The 22,618-nt window shown below is 38.3% G+C and overlaps 1 protein-coding gene across 1 annotated transcript in view; it reads left to right on the plus strand.

The window, feature by feature from the left end:
- The window catches only part of TRPM6 (transient receptor potential cation channel subfamily M member 6), a 197,616-nt gene extending 175,260 nt beyond the window's left edge, over positions 1–22,356 (plus strand). The window contains exons 33-38 of the mRNA XM_021008567.2: positions 921–1,207; positions 1,761–1,843; positions 2,925–3,130; positions 11,630–11,681; positions 16,935–17,041; positions 20,233–22,356. Of these exons, the coding sequence (XP_020864226.1) occupies positions 921–1,207; positions 1,761–1,843; positions 2,925–3,130; positions 11,630–11,681; positions 16,935–17,041; positions 20,233–20,366 (869 nt within the window). The 3' untranslated portion in view covers positions 20,367–22,356. The remainder of the gene's footprint in view (positions 1–920; positions 1,208–1,760; positions 1,844–2,924; positions 3,131–11,629; positions 11,682–16,934; positions 17,042–20,232) is intronic.
- The last annotated feature ends 262 nt before the right edge of the window (positions 22,357–22,618 follow it).

Here is a 22,618-nt window from a genome sequence, read left to right on the forward strand (position 1 = left end):
GTGTAATATGAATATATCTATTGTACCATGCTGTTTTATCAGTGTTGATAGGACCAACACTTGAACTGTTTTTCTAGTTGGAGTGATATATTACTCTGAGCTCAGGTCCCTAATGATCTTTGTATCTTCTGTAGAGACAACTGGCTGGCTGCAGTCAGGATTGTGGTTGTTGCCTGTGGAAGTTGTTTTCTGTAAAGGTTTTTTTTAAATTAAAAAAAATTTCAGTTAACAAGCATTTATTTTCTCTCCCTCTCATCTCCTCCCACCCCCTTAAGAAAGAAAGTAGAAATAAGACCTTTGTAACGAATATGTACAGTCAAGTAGAACTAATTCCCATATTGGCCATGTCCAAACATGTATGTCTCATTCTGTATATTGAGTCCACCTCTTCTCCATCAGGAGATGGGTGATATAGTTCATCGTTGGTCCTCTAGAATTGTTTGATCTCTGTAAAGTCCTGAACCCTTAACTTTGGCCTTATAAGTATTGTATTCTAACCAAATGATCGTAGGTTATCTTAGAAGGGTTTCTTTTTTCATTGTGAAAGAGATGAATCTATTTTTACTTTAATTTTTTTTACTTTTTGCCTTGCCATACTATAGATAAGACATTTGACTTTGGAAAACAGTCCTATCCTTTATCCACTGGTGCCTTTGTTCATTTTTTTGTTTGTTTGTTTCTTTGTTTTTACTGAAGACTCTTGAATGAGAAATGGGAAGACCTAGGACCTTTTCTAAGGATTATGTTAAGTTAGTTAAGTTGACCTGTTAAGTTAGAATTATTTTGGGATAGATTTGATATCCAGCATTCTTTTACTACCATTGGGTTGATTGAGTGTCCTTATAGTAACACTGGACAAATTCCTTGATGTTTCCTTCCACACTTCTCCCCTCCTCCTTCCCTGTCACCCCTTTCTTTAGCTGGAGAAGAAGTGACCATCTACAAACTAGAGGAGAGTTCTCCTTTGAACCTTGACAAAAGCATGTCCTCCTGGTCCCAGTGTGGAACAACTGCAATGATCCAGGTCTTATCCCAGGAGGAGATGGATGGAGGGCTCCGGAAAGCCATGAAAGTAATCAGTACATGGTCTGAAGATGATGTGATCAAGCCAGGGCAGGTCTTTATTGTCAAGTCCTTTCTTCCTGAGGTGATACAGACCTGGCACAAGATTTTTGGAGAAAACACTGTACTGCATCTCTGCCTCAGGGTAAGTCTGGGTTCTGAGAGGAGGTATGATATAGTGAGTGGAAAGAGCCCTGGCTTTGGAATCTGCTGACTTGCGTTCAAACCCTGCCATTACCACTTACTACCTGAATGATCTTGGACAAATTACCTAATCTCTCTTGCCTCAGTTTCCTCATTCTATAAAATGACAGAGTTGAACTAGATGGTCTCTAAGGCCCTTTCCAAGTCTAATTCTGTGATCTTATATTGGATATGCACAGGTTGGGGCTAGAGTGGTAGACCTTTCCCAACCTAGTGCTACCATTTCCAATTAAAAGGGTGGCCTGTTTGAATTTCTTTGTTTTTGAAGTTAAAAAACAAAACCAAACCCTGAGGTTGGTTGAAAGTAAACATTGAAGGGAAACCCTCTGAACAAATACATTATAGTTGATATTTAACAAACATCAACTTAGTGTTCTCATGAATATATTTAAAATTGATTCTTGTTTAGCAGGAGGATATTTCTTTTTAGGATTCCTACTAAACCAATCTTGATAAATTTATCCTGGTTTTTTTTTTTTGGTTTTGTTTTTTAGGAGATCCAACAACAAAGAGCTGCTCAAAAGCTGATCTATACCTTCAACCAAATGAAACCACATACTATTCCTTATACACCAAGGTAAGAAAACCTTTTCATCTCTGCAGTTAAATCTGTCAGACCAAACAGGATCTCCTCTGTCTTGTGCCTCTTTTATACAACCTAACAGCATTTCTCAACAGAAATACTTAAGTTTCTGGGTAAATGTGCCACCAGACCAAGTTTTCAATTTTGTTCCTAGTTTAGATAGAATATGTATTTCTCCCCAGTATGAGGAGCATAGCATAAGGGAAACCCCATCTGGAGTCACAGTTCAAATCTTGACTCTGATTCTTCTCCCTCTGTGGTACTGGTCAACCATTCTGGGCCTCAGTTCCCTCATCCAAAAACATGAGGAGGTTGTCGTAGATGACTTCAGAGGTCACTTTCAGCTCTATCCTTATGACCTCCAACAATAAACAGATGTTGTTAGTGTAGTCTGGTATTGCCATTCAGATGCTGCCCATAATCTACCACCACTGACGTTATGAAAGTAGGGGATTGTGGGACTGTGTCTGAGCTGGAGGTTGTAGTGGTAATGTGCCTTAATTTATTATACTTTTTACAGAGGTTGCTTTTCTCGAGCTAGGTGAAGAAGAGAAGCTGTGCAGGGAAGGGATCCTGGCTCGTATTGGATATCTGGCTCACGAGTATCAATATTATCCAGATAAAACCATGAAAGAAAAGTTATTTGGCTTTAAGAACAACTTACCCATTACCACACAAAGGGAGGGAGCACTGTAAGATCACAACACTTTTATTATTTCATTTGAGTGTTCCTACACATCTGTATTCATTTAAAAAGACGGATTGTAATTTGGTACTGAAGACTTAACTGTAAAGTTTTATTACTATTTTTACACGGAACTTTCAGAGCACGACAAGTAATGTTGGGCGTAGTACTTATAAAGAACAGGAGGGTTCTTCAAAATGAAAAGGGGGCTATGCTTCAGAAAATACCCCTACTCTCATTCTTAGCCCTTCTGGATACAACAGCTATCTTGTTTGGGTTACGTTCTACTGTCTTAACAGTCTTGCCTATGTTATGCCAGGGATGGGGGGGAATCCCACTTTTTGCCTTCTGTTGCCCTGTGACAGTCAGTATCCTTCCCCTCCTTCACAGGTTCCTGGAGGTCTTTTTAATATATTGCCATTCAGCCAAACAGTGGTTGACCATAGAGAAGTACATGACTGGTGAGTTTCGCAAGTACAACAACAACAATGGGGATGAAATCTCTCCCAGCAACATCTTGGAGGAGCTGCTGTTGTCTTTTTCCCACTGGACTTACGAATATACCCGAGGAGAGCTGCTTGTTCTGGATTTGCAAGGTGATTGGCAGTGTGGACTATAGTACATCTGAGACCTGCAGGAACGTTTCTGGAAAGCAAAGCTCTGATCTCTGTCTTCTTACAGATGTCATAAGCAATTGACGCCCCAGGTCCAGGTCGATGCCAAACAGTCCAGGCATTTTTTGTGATTATTGCCATTGTTATAGGGTTTTGATGGTAACAGCCTCTGACACTGTGTGCTTTAAAACAATCTATTTCAAAACGAATATTATCACTTATACTATGCTTCTTTCTCTGTCTCTGTCTATTCATTTATTTCGTTCAACAAGCAAGTATGTATGTATGTGTATGTATATATATGTATATACATGTAAATATATATGTATCTGTTTATGAGTATGTGAAGGGTTACATGCATGTTTTAGAAATATTTTAGTGATCCAAAGAAAAGTGATATTGACTACTTTAATTTTTTTTTTATTGAAGCCTTAGAATTTCAAGGGCTGCAAAATCACCTTAGAGATCAATTTGTCCAAATCATACTTGAAGAAGAATTCTATTTACAGCACACCTGACGAAGTCATCCAGCTTTTGCTCAGAGAACCCCCCTCCCACTTCCCCCCCAGTGTTTGGCAGCTTACCACCATGGGATCCCATTGTACTTTTTTTTTTAATTACAATTTTTTTTTTTTTGGCAATTGGGGTTAAGTGACTGGCCCCGGATCACACAGCTAGTTAAGTGTCAGGTGTTTGGTCTGAGGCCAGATTTGAACTCGGGTCCTCCTGACTTCAGGGCTGGTTCTCTACCCACTGTGCACCTAGCTGCCCCTCCCATTGTACTTTTATTTTTTTTATTTATTTATTTTTTGCTTTTAGGCAATTGAGGTTAAGTGACTTACCAGGGTCACAAAGGTAGTAAGTGTCAAGTGTTTGGTCTGAGGCCCGATTTGAACTTGGGTCCTCCTGACTTCAGGGCTGGTGCTCTATCCACTGCGCCACCTAGCTGCCTCTCCCATTGTACTTTTTAACAGCTCTAAGTGTCAACAAGTTTTTTTCTTATGTGGAGCTGAAAACTACCTCTTTGCAACCTTCCGTCATGGCTGGTACTTCTGTCCTCTAGAGCCAAGAAGAATAAGTCAAGTCCTTTTATACATGAAAGCTCTCTAGCTATTTAGAGGCAACAATTATGTCTTCCTTAACCTTCTTCTTCTCTAGGATAGTTATCCTTAGTTTCTTCAAGAACATATAGCATGGTTTTCGAAGTTCTTCACCATCTTAGTATCCCTCCTGGGGATCTGCTTTAGTATGTCACCATTCTTCTTTCCTAGTATATGGCCCCCAGAACTGAACACAGTATTCTGCACAGTAGACTATTGCCTCCATTTTAGATTCTATTATTTACCATTATTTAGCATTCTACTATATTATATTATACATTAATTAATATAATTAATAATATAATACTATATTATACTATTATTTAGATTCTATTCTATTCTACAGCTCATTATATATGCTCCGTCACTATATCACATCATAGATTTAGAACTGAAAGGACACTTAGAGGTCATCTTGTCCAAAGTCCTTATCTTACAATGAGGAAAATAAGGTTCAGAGACTTGCCTAAAGTCTCACAGGTTGTATGTGGCATAGCCGAGATATGAATCCCAAGTCCTCCAACCTCAGATCCAATACTATTTCTACTGATGCTTAACTTATTTGCATTTCCTGCATGATTTTCATCTCAAGATTTCCAACTTTATGGCCTCATCACTGTCATTTTCATAATTGGGAAAAAGTACAGTAGAAATTTAGGGGAGATATTTTCAGAATTTTGAGATTGCCAACTTTGCAGTTCATTGTTTTAACTTCTTTTGTTTACTTTTTGATTTTCTTAACTTCTTATGAAACAGAAAAATCAAATTATAACAAGATGCCCATGCGTATTAATGTAACAGGATCATCCAATCACAGTTTTAGAGTTAGAAAGGATGTTTAGAATGTAAGCTTATGAATAGGGATTGTTTCATTCTTTGTATTTGTATCACCAACATATAGCCTTGATCTTAAAAAAAAACCCTGCCAATTGCTTGATTGATTAGAGGTATTCTAGACCAGTGCTTCTTAAACTGTGGGTTGTGACCCCAGTTGGGGTTGTGAAAAATTTGGCAACAGTAAACGGTTTCTGAACATGCAAAACCAAAAAATTAATTAAAAAGCAAATGCATAATGAATCTGAGGTGTTTCTGGCAGTGTTTGCTCATGTTGCATGGAGCCTTGGTTCTGAACACAAAGCATGTGGACGAGGCACGCACTGTGCATGCTCTCAGGCCACGACAATGCCAATGAACACTGCCAAATCTGAAAAGGAGTTGAGGGTGGAAAAAGTTTGGGAAGCCCTGTTCTAGACCAACCCCTTTGGGGAAATTGAGACTCATCCGGAAAGAGAGAGGAAGGGAAATGACTTGCCCAAAGTCATATAGACACTTAAATACTTATTGATTGGAGGCTATCTAGTACAATCTCCTCATTTTACAGATGAGAGACAGAGGGACAGAGAGAGACAGAGATAGAGTAAGGAAATGACTTGCCCAGTTGGAAATAAGTAGGCAATAAATACTTGTTGATCGATTGCCTGGAGGTTAGGTAGTTCATCCCCTTCATTTGCTCCACAGTCACACAGGTAGTAAGTGGCTGGACTGAGATTTGAATCCAGGTCCTCTGACCCCAGATCCAGGATTATTCCTACTATATACCACATTGCTTCATGGAAAACTTGCTTTTATTTTGAAAGTAATGCAATTGTCTTCAGATTTTCCATATCTTCATGGGATGACCGCAGTGTGCTCTGGTGAAGCATTTCAATCGTATTGCAGTGTCTCTGGAGCTGTGTGCTCATTTGAGGCTCTCTCCAGCCTTCTGTCATCCTGGTTTCAATAGTGACTATTAGGGGCATGTTGGTCAGGGAGAGCCAGCATTAGACAGCAATTCTAACAACAATTCATTATTGACAACGTTTGAGAAGAATTAGAAAATCTTCCTACTCTGACCAGCCGCTGTGTTATTCTATCAAAGATATATAGCCCTTTACCTATAACATATGTGTGATTATATTTATTGACAGTGTTTCTGTTGATGGGAATGAAATATACCTTCCAGCCTCAAAAACATTATAAGAACCCAGGAGGTAATATAAATGAAGTTAAAACAACCAAGCTAATTCAAATTTTAAAGGAATATTTGATCTATCAAACTCCCCAAAACTAATGCCCAAAGACATCTGTTGTGCAGCTCAAGTTTGGGAGGTTAATGATTTTCATCTGTATTTGAATGCTTGTACTTTATGTTTGGGGTGGAATTGTCCAGAACAAACAAACCAAGAAAAAAAAAAGAAGAAAGAAAGAAAATAAAACAAACAACCACCAAGAAGCAAAACAGAACAAAACTTTAAGGAATTAATGATGACTCTTCAGTGTATTTTGAATTCCACTTGAATAGGTCTTTGTTTAATACTGTTTCTGTTTGGGGATTCCATGTCTCTTAGCAATCCAAAGCAATTAAAGACGACAAATGCTGTAATTATGGTATTAAGAAAATAGAAAACTAACTTCAAGAAAGTTTTTCTTTTACTGGACAATTATGTCAATTGTAGAAATAGGCCACCTCAAGATTTAAAAAAAACCCCAAAACTATGTCACCCCAAATGAATTATGTCAAATATTGACTTTCAATGTAATAGTTAAACATCAACATCAGAGTTGAACATGAAGAAGCAGAGATACACATCAAAAATTTTTGGCTTGCTGGTAAGGCATGAATATGTAGAGTGATGTGTATATCTTCCAAACTAGATAGGAAGGGGAAATTGAGGAAATATTACTTATTTTCAAATCTATAAAAGTGATTAAGATGTTCTTGGTGCAGTATTTGTTCTGCTTGTATGGAAACTAGCTCTAAGGGTGAGAGTGCTGGTGAAGGAAGTCAATAAGCATTTATTAAGGACCTACTGTGTGCTAAATCACAGTAAGTCTTTATGTTGCTGGAGCTTGGCCCTGAAGGTAAAGGAAGACTTGCTAGAGCTTACTGTCTCAAGTTGCACCTGTGCTCCCAGAGAATCACATCCCCTGGTGAGGCACTAGGCTTTCCTACCTGCCTTTGTGGGGCCTGCCCGTTTGCTAAGGGAGTGGGAAGGGTGGGATGAGTGGGAAAGGAGAAGGAAAGAAGGAGGAATGAAAGAAGAGTTTCATCTTCTGACTTCTTGTACAAGCAGCAGCGCCAGTCAGATATTGTACAATCATGCCCAGCTGTGGAAAGCTGGAATCCATGAGGACTAGCTTAGCAAAGTTAATGATCTGTTGCCTTGACTCCATCCTGATGGAAATATCCTGCAGTTTCCAGCCTTTTTGCATTTAAAAATCAAATAAATGAGGGCCTGAATCATTCCTATTACACTTGTGATCCAACATCAGAAGCTTAGCATGCTCCGAAATGGGAATTAAAACAATTGCATTTCAAATAACACTAGTACTTAGCATTTATATAACTCATTTTATTTTCAAAGTACTTTGTGGTTATTAATTTGTTCTTTCACACAATACTCTTCAGAATAGGTCAGTGGAGTTTTTTTTTTCCTTTTTTCCTTTTAACCCAGACAGATTTATCCAAAGACTTTCTGTGGTAATCAGGATTGGAATTCATGACTCAGTTTCCCTCTGGAACGTACTTCATGTTGTTCACTCTCCTATGGGATTATAGATTTAGATCTGGAAGGAACCTTGGAAGTCATCAAGTACAACCCCCTCAGTTTTACATATGAAGAAACTGAGCCCCAGAGCAGTCAAGTGACTTGCCTACAGGCCTTCCTGCTTCCAAACTCAGCACTTTATTCATTATGCCAACACTGCTTCTCAGTTAGTTAACAAAGGTATCTTGGCTATGTGATAGGTCCTATGCCTGTTCTGTAGATGCACAGAAAAAGAAATAAATGTTATAGTCCTTGCCCTCAAGGAGGCTGCATTCTATCAGTGAGATTTATAATTTACTTGTACAGTTATGAGTAGTTTTTAATAGCAACGCGTTTTCTCCATCCCATGCAAATGTTTATATGCAGAGTTCTGTAGGCAAAAGAGTTCTGCACGGGAAAGAAGAGCCTGACTCTGTTACATCTCCTTTCTGACCTTGGGAAGTTACTTAGCTTTGCTGGGCCTTGAGTTTCTCATTGATAAAATGAAGGAGTTGGAAGAGGATGCAGCTGAGGGTCCATCCAGCTTTATCTAAGTCATCCTGCTTTCTACTGAACAACTCTGAGCCTCGGTTTCCTTATATGTAACAGGAGAGGGAGGAACGGATTGGACTACATGACCCCTAAGGAACATTCTAGCTTTAGATCTATGATAAAGGCAGAATTCAGTATGCTGAAATAAAGGTCACCTATTTGGTGACCCCTTTGTCTCTGCTGTGTTGGACCACACCAATGGTCCAACTGACAGTAGCTTAATGTTGGTTACTCAACTGTAAGCCATCTTAGAATTTGTTGGCTAGAATATATTCCCAGCTTGTTGATCTATTTTCTCCTATATTTAGGATGTAATTTCTATTTATTTGCATAAATATCATTAAATGTAGTATTGTGGGAAAATGTACTGGATTTGGAGTTGGGAGACCTGAGTTGAATTCTGGCTCCAACCACTGGTGCCCTAGTAACTTAACTTCTCTTCCTCACACTTTCCTCATCTTTAAAATGAGAGTATTGGACTAGAGAATATATTGTGTTCTTTTCTTCTCTAATTGAAATGACAGTCTCTGATTTACCCACTGCCAGACTTAGTTCAGAGGATCAGAAAGAAACCGAGATCCAGGGAAGTCAGGTTGCCCAAGGTCACATGGTTAGTAAGTTTCTGACTATGGTGGGATTTGAGCCCAGTGGGTCACTGTCACTTGAGATAAGTTTAACCTGCTTAGTATCAACCTCTGAGAAGCTGGAGTGACCCTTTGCGGTGTTTGGCTACAATTGGAAGGAATTGCAATTAGGTGGCACTTTTTTCACCAAGTTGCACTGTCTTTCAATTTGGAACTTTCCCAATAATAATAATAATGATAATAGTAATTATTATTATTAATAAAAGTTATCATTTATAGAGTACTGTAAGGTTTGCAAAGCACTTTGCATATGTCATCTCACGAGCCAAAGTAAATTTTGCAGGCTATAAGAAAATAATCTCTTTTTAATGAGCCATATAACTGTGACAGAATACAGATAAAAGGATGAGGAGTGAGATTTTAAACAAGCAATAACCTGCTTTTAATATGCCTTTAATTTCCTAAACATGATCTCACTCGGTTGCGTACTTCCCATCTAGACTGACAACTGATTCACAAGTCACACTGAAGTATCTGACCTTGCGTTTCTGGGATCCCAAAGGTACCAGAAGCTGGAGGCTTTCAGCACCTAGGATAGTAATGTAGGCAGCACATAGTAAGTGCTTAATAAATGCTGTCTGGATTAGATTGGGTTCCTTAGGTATAAACTTGAGCAAGATACATTCGACAGCCTCAAATGTCCATAATCATGGTACTTGCACCCCACCTATCAGAGTATTTTGTTATTTATACTTCAGAAGTCCAGAGTTCTCTTAAACTTTTCTCCTTCTACTCTCAGAACTAAAAATAAAAGGGCATAGCATTGAGGCTGTCCAGCCTGTTCCAGTTCTTCCTATGTGACCTTAGGCAAGTCAGTCAGTTTCTCTGGGTCTTTTTTGCCCAATCAAGAAGACTGAGCTAGAGAGAGAAACTTAGACTTCCCTGCCTTCCCTGAATATATAGCTATACCATACCTCAAGGCTCGTCTTCCTGATCCCCGTTCCCACCTTTACAAATCAATATGCAAAATGAGGCATCAGCTGTGCTTAGCCATTTAACTGTCTAAGGTAGACTGTTCCTTTAAATACAGATTCCCACAAAGGTATCTGTTTTGTTTTTTTTTAAGTATCTTAGTATACTTTTAAATACAAAATATAGCAAAAATATTTTTTTAAAGGTAGACAACAGTGTTGGTTTCTTTATAAAGTAGACAAACCTAGCTTTATGTGAAAAAAAATCCATTATTATTTTTCACTTGCTTTTCTTGCAAAATTGGTCACTTTAGGGAAAGGAAAGGCACCTACCATACATAAAATATTACCAGAGCTCTAAGAATTGAGCCAGAAATTGTATAATTACTCTGCAGAATAAAGCCTTCTCAGTATCAGACTCTTAAGTAGCACAGTAGAAAGCGCATTGCCTCTCAAGTCAGAGGACCTAGGTTCAAATCTTATCTCTTCCACTTATGTAATCTGGGGCAAATCAACTTCATCTCTTCAAGGCTCAGTTTCCACGCTGGTAAAATAGTGGCGTTGGATTAGACAGGCTCTTTGAGCCCTAGATCTGTGATCCTGTGAACATTTGCACTTCACAGAAATGTCCCATTCTCATTGGACATGTATAAACAATTGTTTCTAATTGTCTAATTGTTCTTTACAGTAGCAGGATGATTGTTTTTCCCTACTCTGATTAATCATGATTCTTTACCTGTACCATTGCTACAGCTAGGGGTCACATATGATCTCTTCTCCTGGTATATGAGAGCTTTGTTGTTATTGTTGTTGAGTCATGTCTGACTTTTGGTGACCCTATTTGGTGTTTTGTTAGCAAAGATACTGGTTTGCCATTTCCTTCTCCAGATCATTTGAGGCAAACTGAGGCAAATAGGGTTAAGTGAATTGCCCAGGGTCACACAGCTAATAAGTGACAGAGGCCAAATTTGAACTCAGGAAGATATGTCTTTCTGACTTCAGGCGCAGCACTCTATCCACTGTGCCACCTAGTTGCCCCAGTATGACAGCTGAAAGTTACTTATTCATTAAGTAAAATGAGTTCCTTGTAATGGTGAAGTGTATGTGTGTGTGTGGTGGGGTTTAGGCTGTAGCAGGAGGGGAGAGGTTAGGCATCTTAGATCTAGAGTTAGATAAGATCTTCAGTGTTATCTAGTGACCCTTTCATTTTCACATGAGGAAAGAGAAGCCCAGGGAATTTAAGTGACTTGCACTAAGTCACACAGTAAATGACAGAGACAAAATTCAAACCCTGATCCCTCTCACCCCCACCCACAAATTTATCATAGCAGCTTTTTTTCCTTTTCATTTATCTGGAGTAGGGCATGTGTATTTGGAAAGAACGTTATCGTAGCTGAAGTTTATATGGCACATTAAGCTATAGAAGTATTTTACAGATATTATTTTACTGGGGTCTCATAACCACCCTTTGAGAATGATACTTTTGTTGTGCCCATTCTACTAATGAAGAAATCAAGGGTTGCAATGTTAAATGATTTGCACACTCTTATGCAGGTAGTGCCTGTCTCTGCTCTTCCTGACTCTAACTTTAGCCCTCTATCCACTTCCTGATGAAAAAAATAAAGAATGAGCCAATTTTATTTTGAAGAATTTTGGGTAAAAATGAAAAGCCTTGGTGAGCTAATGTGTTTTGTATCTTTTTTTGGAGGTGTTGGAGAAAATCTGACAGATCCATCTGTTATTAAACCTGAAGACAAACAGTAAGTTTCTTTTGATTTCTCTGTTGTCATTTAGCAAACCTGAGATTGTAGTAGTTGCTAGTTTTGGCAGGGATGAAGATATAGTAATAAACATGATATGGCAGGGGTAGTGAGATAGGAATACTTAACTCGTAACAGTCCATGCTCTTAACGGTCCTTTACTTCCAATGAGGTCAGACCCTTTAATTCTTTCAGTGTCACCCTGATGTAAGTCATTCAGTCTCATATCTTACAGTAAAATGGCACTCTTCCTGAGAAGGTGACCTAAAATGCTTTACAAACTCATCCAGTGGTGTGTAGGAAAAATATGTACTGATCTCATGGATGTGGTTACCTCTGTTCCTGTGCAGATTCCAGCTCTCCTTTGCCATTTTGTACCCTCCATTGAGGAATTTGGAGGCCTTTCTTTGGGTCTTTTTAATATCTTGTAGTTATCAATATTATTGTTGTTATTATTATCTCTCCCATTAGACTGAACTTTTGAGAACAGGGATTGCTTTTTACCTTTCTTTGTATCCTCATTGCTTAGCATAATGCTAGTTGACCCACCAGCACAATGTCCGGGCTTTCCATCCTTTGTACTTGTTACATGCTTGTATCACCTCATTTTATGTCATGTGTGCTTGATATCATATTGTGCCACTTATGTCTAAGTCATCATTGGTAATAAGTTGCAATTTGCTTACACTCACTCTTTCTTTACACTTTGGGTCACCTGCAGTTTCAATTTTTCTGAGAGTACCAACTAAAATCCCACCTTCTACAGAAACCCTTCCCCAACTTCTCCTAATTCCAGTGCTTTCCCTTTATTAATTATTTTCCATGTATCCTTATTCTAATTGTCTTTGTGCGTATTTGTTTGCATATTGTCCCCTTCATTAGATTGTAAGCTCCTTTAGGCCAGGTACTGTGTTTTGTTTCTTTTAGTATCCTCAGTGCTTAGCACAGTGCCTGGCACATAGTAGGTACTTAATAAATATTTATTAAGTGATTGATGATGGTGTTCCCCAATTCCTAAAGTATACACAATGCTGTCTAAAAGCAGTCATACCTTATAAAGGGAAATCTGTAGTTTTGACTACCAGTAGAGCTCATGTTAGAACTATTTAGTTCTGTATCTTTTGATAGAGACACATGATGTAATTATGAATACTTGTATTGGCCTTTGGGGAAAATAATCTATAAAACAGAGTAATAGATACATGATCAATTCAGGATTTTTAGGGGGGAGGTAAAAGGGATGGTATCTACACCTGTGATTTTGTTGGTGTAAGGAACTCTTGATTAAAAAAAAAAAGAACTCCATCAATGTAGATTGGCATCCGCTTTGCAACTTAAAGCCTTATTTGCCTGGGGAACTGAAAAGTTCCGTGACTTGGCCAAACTCAAACATTTGTGTCCAAAGTGGAAGTTAAATCCGAGTCTCTCTTGTTTTCTCCAATCAAGAAATACCCCCAAGATAAGGCTCACCCACATTAACACACACACACACACACACACACACACACACACACACACACACACACACAATGCCCCATCCTGAATTCCTTAGAAAAATTTTTATACGCCATAGAATTCATTCTACAGCCCATGGTATGTCCTTGAGGAGAAAATATATAAATTTCGTTGCTTTTAGCTAGTGCACGACTTAAAAAAATTTGTGCCCTCTTTAATCTACCCAAAGCTTGAGTCTGAGCAACAGTAGGTAACAGTTGTCTTATGGTACACGCATTTTCTTTTTGGTTTTGTAGTAAAATAATTTTGTGCCTATCATGAGCTAGGTATAAGTATACTTTGGTCATCAAATTTTAGCTTCCACAGATCTTCCTTTTTAGATTCTCTTGGTATTTATATCTTCCAGGATTTTTCTGTAGGGCTGGACTATTCCAGAGGATAATTGAATAATTGGCCCAGAGTTTGTGGGATGACCTTGACTTTTTGATGTTTTAGGTGGGAGCAAGAGTAGCATGTTACCCCTAGAGACTGTCATCTGGCATCCTGGCTTTTGATTGGCAGTTGTGGAAATTATCCAATGTCCATCCTATGTCTACTGGGTCAAGACTATAAAATAAAATTTCCTTCATGGGGCACAGTTGTTTTTTATGGAAGAACAGTATAGTCTAGACTTAGAAGTACCTCTCTCTGGTTTCTCTACCCATGTGTTTTTCTCCCTTCTCTTCCCTTCCCTAAGTGTTCCAGTGAATGTGACTATGACTATAGAATAACCATTTTGGTAAGTTAGACCTTAAACTGTCTTTTTCTTTATTAGTAGAAGGTTATCCACTCTATCTTCTTTGGCCTCAAAATTCCATTCAGTTTACTATTTATTCTGTGTGCATTAGGCAGTGTGCTATAGTGGATAGAGAACCAGCCTTGGAGTCAAAGAAGACCTGAGTTCAGATTCTGCTTCTGACACTTTGTGATCCTGGCAAGTCACTTAAAAAGTGCCACAGGCAGTTCTCTAAGATAATGTTACAAAACCAGGTGCTGATCTATATCGATAGATAGAGTTTTCCCACTGGAGAGCTTCCTATGCCATTGAAATCATGGGTCCACTCCAAAAAAAAAAAAAGGTATATGTGAAAGGCAGCACAGAAGACTAGATGGAAGGCCAGCCTTGATGTCAGTATGACCTGTATTCATCAATACCTTTGACACATTCTAGCTGTGTGATTATGAGCAAGTAAGTCATTTAATCTCTATGTCTCAGGCAGCTAAGACTAAATTGTAGAGGGATAGCCTGCCTACATGATGGAGTGAATTTCTGTACAAGGATTTTCTTAAGCTGATGAAATCAAAGGTCTGGGCAAAGACAAAGCTAAAATCATGCAAGGCACAAGGGTGCTGGGGGCAGGGCAGTACAAAGGCAAAAATGACAAAATGAACATTAATAAATGTCAAAGTCAAAGTAGTAATAGAAAATAATTGTCTTAATTTTCAGAGAGCTAATAACTAGTTGTATGTGGTGATCTGGAAATGCTTTATATAGAAAGAATATGATCTGGCTATTTGTATTAACTCTGTAGATCACCTCCCTGGGTGGTGGTAGCCTAAGTTCACACTGGTTCATCTCCAACTTGGGATATATTGGTAACTAGCAAATGTATCTTTTGTATGCTCATTGCTTCGTTCATTTTTGACATTTGACAAACATGAAGCGATGATGTGATGTTCTTTAGGAAGGCTATGTATAGCTGGCACTAATTAACGCTCACTTGCACGTGGAACAAAACTACCACCTGTTTTTCATATGTTTGGAGGCATATGAAAAATAGCAAGTCTTGAGGAGTGGCAGGTTTTTTTTTTCCCTTCTACTTCCTTATCTGAGACCGTGAGGCCATAGACATGTTGCTGGATGCAAGTGCAAAGCTCTTTAAAAGTCACATGTAAGCCAATGCCCACTTAAACACACATCCCCAGGAAATGTTTTAATCCCTCAGATTTATTTTACATTAGGGTTCTGAGGCATTTACATGTACTTTCATTAAAGATTGTGGAGAAAAATATTAGCTTATGTATGGCCACACCTTTTAAATTCTGAGAAATGGTATCACCTCTTTGGAAGTATTGCTCTGCACACAGAAATTGTAGGTATGTAATACATAAATACTCTCTAGTCAGATATTGCATTTGGGTCATGCTGAAGGGATAAACAGAAAGGAACTATTCAGTTTCTGAGACTAAAATAGCACTTTAAGTTTTCATTTCTTAGGCATTATGATGTGTAGTCATTAAATGTGGAATAATTCTGCTGTTTCCTTCCTTCCTTCCTTCCTTCCTTCCTTCCTTCCTTCCTTCCTTCCTTCCTTCCTTCCTTCCTTCCTTCCTTCCTTCCTTCCTTTCTTCCTTCCTTCCATCCCTCCCTTCCCTTCTCTTCCCTTCCCTTCCCTACCCCCCCCCCCCAGTATTTTATCACTCACCATATGGACTAATGGATTGATGTAGAGAAAGATGGTTAAGAAGGGCTAATTTATGCAGCTTTGTAAATACCACCAGAGCTGGACTTTGTAAATGAGTTTGAGTGACCAAGAAAGTTAATCCTAGGTGTTTGTTAGCTCTGAATTCCCAAGGGATTTCCCTACCACCTTCCCTTAGAGCATGGAGGCAATCTGAGATGAAATTGACATCAACCCTTAATCTGAGTTTGGCACATCTTCAGAGCAGCTGCTGCTGTTCTGCCAAAAGGAAGTGGAAATTGAGATAAATGCTTCAATGCTCAGACAGAAAAAAAGTCCATTTTTATGCTTTTTTTTTGAAAACCACATTCCTTAGAAGTGAAGTTTATTGTTTCCTTTTATTATATTTTGATTCTCTCCTGCCTCTTTTTTTTTTCCCTCAGGACTTGGCATTTAAGAGCCATAATTGAGTTCAGATTTTTAAAATATGTTTTTCTACTCTGCGTGTCATTAAAATAAAATATTAACTTTCATAGTTTCTTTGGAAGGATTTCTGGTATTCTGTGTTCTGGGATGTCTAGAGCATCAATTAAATTTTTAAAGAATAATGGTCATGTGGTGTTATAATTAATGAATATTGATCATAGGAACTACATTAAGAATCTGTTGTAATTATGTGGTACTCCTTAAACATGCTTAATATATCCAGATTCTATTTATTATTTTGTCACTACATTTAGTATGTGTGGTTTCTTTGCACCAGTGAGCTAAGAGAAGTAATCCATTCTCAAGAGGGAGACTAGCAGTGAAAGTTAGTACAGTGGAAGGCAGCTTTTAGAATCACTTGTTCATAGAACTCTTATAGCCCTTCATCATGTGTTTTTTTGAGATGATATAACTCATGTTTTGGAACTTGCATTTGGATTTGAAACACTGCATGTGAGTCCAGTTAGTAAGTGTGTTCTAATAGCAAAACTAATTTTATTTTGCAGCTTATCTGTTGGGTACTCTGGATGAACACTCTATAATGAATGTCATTCCTTTCTCCCCCAAGCATTCAAAAGGGGCTTTCTGTATTTTTTTTACTATTGTGCATAGAAAATTCTCTCTTCGATCAGATTATCGTGGAAATGAATTTCCCAGTAGTCCGTGGAGTTGGGTACAAGGATTTAAGTGCATTTGAATTTTAAATGTGCAAACCTAACATTGTTACTTCTCTTCTAAAAGTTCTCTGTTCTTTGTTGGCATGCACAATTTTACTGGGTTACTATGGGAGACTGTTAGGTATCTTAGAGAATCTGAGTCGGGCTCCTTTTTCTTAACTGTGATCTAATTTATATTCTGATATTTCCTCTAGATCAAGAGGGATGGTGTTTGGACCGGCAAATTTAGGGGAAGATGCAATTAGAAACTTCATTGCAAAGCATCGCTGCAATTCCTGTTGTAGGAAGCTCAAACTCCTGGGTATGCCCCCAGACAATTTTATTTTTCTCTAAACAGATGTCTCTTAAAACAGCATGCATGGTAGCATGGAATTGAAGGGGAAAATTACAATCAAATTTTTGTCTCATTAAATTTTAAAGACTCAAAAAGGATGAAAGCATAGTGATTGATTTTAATTTCTGTCAGTCTGTGATCAAATAACATCATGTTAGACGCTCATCCCGTGGAACTTTTGAAGGATAACTCCCACAGAGGAAACAGGGTGAGAATTTGACTCAAGGGCTAGTTTGGAACTCTCTTCCCTAAGCTTTCCCCACTACCCATACTTTTTTCCCTCCTTATTGATTTTCTGGTCACTGGGTTGTACTGTCTGGGATTTCCCTACATTGTCCTTATTTACCTGTCAGACACTTTGGTGGGGGTTGGGAAGGGGTGACCATGATGGGGCACAAAAGAAATAGCATCTGTCGAGTCAGAGTGCTCTGGTATTCATTACATCACCTTGTCACTTTAAACACACATTCTATTATTTTTTTTTTGGAGTTGATTTGTGACTCTGTTTCCAGTGGGACCTACCTTGTTACCACTACAATTACTTCAAACATAAAAGCAAGCAGCTGAAGGAATTCCTCCCCCCGCCCAAGACCTCACTCAGATCAGAGAGTTCTTGCCGCGTGATGTTTCTTCATTCCAAGAAGTGAAGCTTTTAGTTTGGGTCACCTTACTTAAGGTTTGATTTTTCTCCTCCAGTTCAAGCACTGAAATGTTCCTTAAAAGTAAGGTATTACTTTTCCACTATGAGGATTTTTCACTGCTTATAGTAAGGTGACTTGCCCTCCTCCAAATTATCTTTCTTTTTGCCTTAATGTGGAGTAAACTTAGGGGTAAATTTACAAGCCAAAAGTGTTGTTCCTAGTCCAGCTAGAGAAGAATAAACAAAGTCCAATCTTGTGCTCAAAACCTGTGTTTTTAAAAAATAAATGCTTTTAATGAATGCTTTTTCATTCATTCATTCATTCTAAAAATTGTTGTGATAGGCAGTGTGCCATAGTGGATAGAAAGCTAACTAGCCTCGAGTCCAGAAGATCTGAGTTCAAATCCAGCCTCTGACACATATAGCTGTGTGACATTGGGCAGCTTCTCAGTACCTCAAGGAATTGCTTAAAATTCTAAGTTGCAGAATAGTTACTGGTATGCATTGGTAAAGAGAATTTCTCACCAGGAGTTTTTGGCCAGATGTACTCATCCCAAATGATGTAAAATGTTTCAGTCCCGGATTAACTTCAAACAGATGTCAAAATAATAATAAGGATTCAAAATAGGAGTCACTGGGACACAGATATGTGAGAACAAGAGCGGTTGAGGCTGGCATAGGTATCATACGTTGACTCTACTTATTGGAAAGGAATTAGACTAAGGTCCTCTGCTTTTATGTTAGTACCTTGTTTGCCAGACCATACTGTCTCTTGGTAATTAGACATTTGAAGCCCACTTCATTTTGAAACTGACTAGGCCAGTTTCCAGAAACTGAGGACATTGGTGATGACTGATCCAGCAAAGCAGAAGATTAAGCCAATGCTTTAAGCAGCTTGGTCCCTGAAGACCATTGGTCTGGCTTAATCAAAGCAAAAGAGACGGTTTTCTCTGTTATCCCACTTCACCTCCCAATTTATGTTTGGGGATTTTTTTTTTTGGTGGGCCTGAAATGTTCAATAATTATCTAACTCTCTAGGCACAATCTGTTTGTTTTTACTATCCCAGCAACATCTAATTGATAAAACCAAACAATCATATTATCCAGTAATCTTGGCATTTTGACTTTAACAGATATTTTCAGAAAAATAATCAAAACTGTATTTTTGTTTTAAACCAAAGAAGCCAGCACAAGGGTGGCCATCCAAATGGAGCCTTCAGGTTGCCAAACCTCAGATGCACTTTTGCAGCAAACTGCTGTTTGCATGTGCTGTAGCAGAGAGACAGCTCAGACCTTGGAATCAGGAGACCTGGATGACTGTGGCAAGTCATCTAAGCTCTCCTAGCCTCGGTTTCCTTTTATGTATAAAAAGAAAGTCTGTTTTACACTACTTATCTCATAGGATTGTTGTGAATAAAATATTTTGTGAACTTTAAACTTTAAAATGTAATACCCCTATATGTTTTTTTAAACTGGATCTATGATTTCATAGCATCATGGCTTCAGAGCTGGAAATTACCTTAGAGGTCACTGAGTTTACCTGCTTGCTCCACAGATAAGAAAACTGAGGCCGAGAGTTTAAGTGGGCCTTGCAGGTCCACATAGCCAGTATATCTCAGAGGTTGGATGGGTCTTCCCGACGCTGAAGTCCGTGTCTTACTTCGCTATGCCATGCTTCTAAAGTTATTATTGTTTTTTTATTTTCTTCCATTCTAGGAAGCAGTGCTTTTCATCTGTCTCATTCATTCTGCTTAGTGTCGGTTATTTCTCCTCTAATTCATTCACCAAACAATTCCCTTCAAATATCAGTTCTGTTTTTCTATTTGGAAGAAATTTTCACTGATTAGAATATGTTGATTTATCCTGTTATTGAGCGATAACATGGCTTAGTGAAGCTTAGCTTACTTAGAGCCAGAAAGGCCTTAGTTCAAATCCTGTCTCTGATACTTTCTGGGTGTGGGACCCTAGGCAAGTCCTTTAATTGCTAAGTGACTGGCAACTCTCTAAAGCTGTAAGCTGCAGAATACTTACAGACTCTATTGATGGAAGGAGTTTCCTCCTCAGGAATGCCCTTCAACAATAAAATTAAATCACAATTTTTGTTTTTGGAAAAAACCAAAACCCCAACAACAAATAAAACACAATTATTATTTTTACCCTGAGTTCAATTTAGGCTCAAATTCTTGGCTCTGCCATCCAAAGATGTCATCTAAAGGTGTCCTATTTATTACTAACTATGTCCTAACTATGTTAAGGGCAGTAGGTATCAAAGAATCCTGTCCTCGAGAAGGCAAGCCTCAGAACCACCTTGGATGAATCAGAGTAAGGACACATGGAAGTGATCCTTGCAGTCAGTGGTTGAGAAACACACTGAAGTAGGGCTTGTTAAGTTTGTGGCTTTGGACTGGTTCCTAGGGGAGGAGCCTTAGTCACTTGCTGAAGCCTGACTCAACCAGGTGAATAGCTAGCTTGCCTTTGAGGCTCTTGTATAACCATTTGACTTATCTTCTCCCCACAGATCTCAAAAGGAATGACTACAGCCCTGGGAGAATCAATTCTACCTTTAATCTCCAAAGAGAAATAGAATCAGCTAACGGGACTGTGAGAGAAGAGGGTGCTGGTGACCCCAGAGAATATCTCACACGCTTGTAATGGAAAAGAATGGGGAAGAGGATCACTGCTGGTCCTCTGAACCCTTGTGCAAGTGCGATGTTAGATAACTTTGATACTTGTGTGTATTCTGTTGCACCTTAAGCCCTGACGCTAGGACTTGGCTTCTCAGATGTATATTTCTTATCTATGCCAACAACCCGGTGGATGCTTGAAGTATGGGCTCCTATGGTTCTTCACTCTCTGTGCATTCATATTTTCCATGTATTCTTAATTCTAATGTCTGCAAAAAGACAATTGCAAGTCATCTTGAATATAGTTCATGTATACCTCTGTTCCTTTGCTGGTCACTTGGAACCTTTATAGTCAAATGGTAGATAGCCAAGAACCAATGGGCTTCATTTAGCTAATTATCTTTCTTTTTTTTTTTTAAGACCAGATATACTATTACTTAAAAGTTCCCTTTATTATATTGAATTCAATATACTTTTCTAGACATTTGTAGTTTTTCCAGGAATTATTTGGTTATGATCATGTCATCTGTTTACAAACATAATATACATTTTATAGAATAAGATTCTATACTTTCTGCAATGCAAAAAACCCCAGGCAAATTTCCTAGTTATGGTGTATGTGCTTACTATCAAACTGCCAAACTTCAATCTAATTTAGGTTATTTTTGAAAACTAAAATATGCAAATAGCGCCAATACCTTTTATAAAAGTATGAAACTAATTTATCAAGAGGAAACGTAGTTATCATTTTTGTTATTCTTGTTCAGGAAAGAAAACATCCTCAAGATGCCAAATACATAACAATGATAAAAGATTATACAAATGTGTACTGTTTACATATTTAACTTTTGATTTCAGCAACCACTTCATTTAATTTATAGCCGGAGTCTTATATACATGCTCTAAGTTTTCTGTCTTTTTGGTACTATTGCCAGACTTGATACTTAATGCTCTCAGATAAATACTTAGTATAAAATTTGACAAAGGAAGAAAACCTTTTCTTTAGCACTATGGATATTGCCTATATTTATAAAAAAAATTCATGTGTATGCTGTAAATTTTATTTCCTATTGTGAGCCAACTTTTATATTTCAGTTTAAGATCTGTTAATCAAACCAACAGTATGACATTTGCCTAATTTACAGTTTAATTAACAAGATTATGTTAGACTAGTCAAAGTAGAATCTTCTAAACAATTTTTAGAGCAAAAATTGTCAGGGCACTTCATCTAGCATTCTTCATAAATACAGTTTTTTCCAAAGCATAAGTTATTTTGGTTGGATGACCTGTAGCAGTGCCCTATTTATTGTCTTTCTAACTAGTAAACAGGTTAATTTACAGAGGCTTAGAAAGCTAAGACTGGACACAGTAGACTTGATTGGCTCTTACTTACAATGCATACTATGACATCACATATTTAAGAAGTTTTCTGTATTCAGCTTAGAAGATGTTTCTTGCCAAGAAATTGAACTTTTCTGTCAAATGCACTTGAGAATGTGAATTTGGGTCATAAAATGGTTTCACTGCAAACTTTATATATAAATCAAAGGCATCACTAAAGGAATTCTTTATTCCATCTTCTTGTCTTACATCATGAAGCATAATAAATCTCATATGGCCTACAGTAACAAAAGCAGAAACAAACCACTCATTGAATTTGTCCACAATATTCAGGTACACATTGTTAGACAGCCACTATTTTCATCTGCTAGGTCAAGGGCAACATGAGCCATGAACTGGTTCGGATGATGATGATCATACTGTGGGCATGATGTGGCACCTGCACCAATTGCACCGGCCACCCTCCTTACTCAGACAGTCATTTTCTTAAGTAAGTGTTCTCCACACCACTGCTCATCATCATCATGAACAGCTATTGTATTTGAGTAAAGAAAGCAGTTCTCTGAGCATTAACTCCTTCTCCCTCCTGTCCAGAACACAGGGGAGAGAGAGAGAGAGAGAGAGAGAGAGAGAGAGAGAGAGAGAGAGAGAGAGAGAGAGAGAGAGAGAGAGAGAGAGAGAGAGAGGGAGAGGAGGGAGAGGAGGGAGGGAGAGAGAGAGAGAGAGAAGACAGACAGAGAAGAGAGAAGAGACAGAGAGAGAGAGAGAGAGAGAGAGAGAGAGAGAGAGAGAGAGAGAGAGGAGGGAGAGAGAGAGAGAGAGAAGAGAGAAGAGAGAGAGAGAGAGAGAGAGAGAGAGAGAGAGAGAGAGAGGAGAGAGAGAGAGAGAGAGAGAGAACGAGAACGAGAACTGATAAAGGGGGAATAGAAAGGAAACTGG

The sequence above is a fragment of the Phascolarctos cinereus genome, unplaced genomic scaffold, assembly GCF_003287225.1.
Source record: "Phascolarctos cinereus isolate Bilbo 61053 unplaced genomic scaffold, phaCin_HiC Scaffold_4;HRSCAF=312, whole genome shotgun sequence".
NCBI lineage: Eukaryota > Metazoa > Chordata > Mammalia > Diprotodontia > Phascolarctidae > Phascolarctos > Phascolarctos cinereus.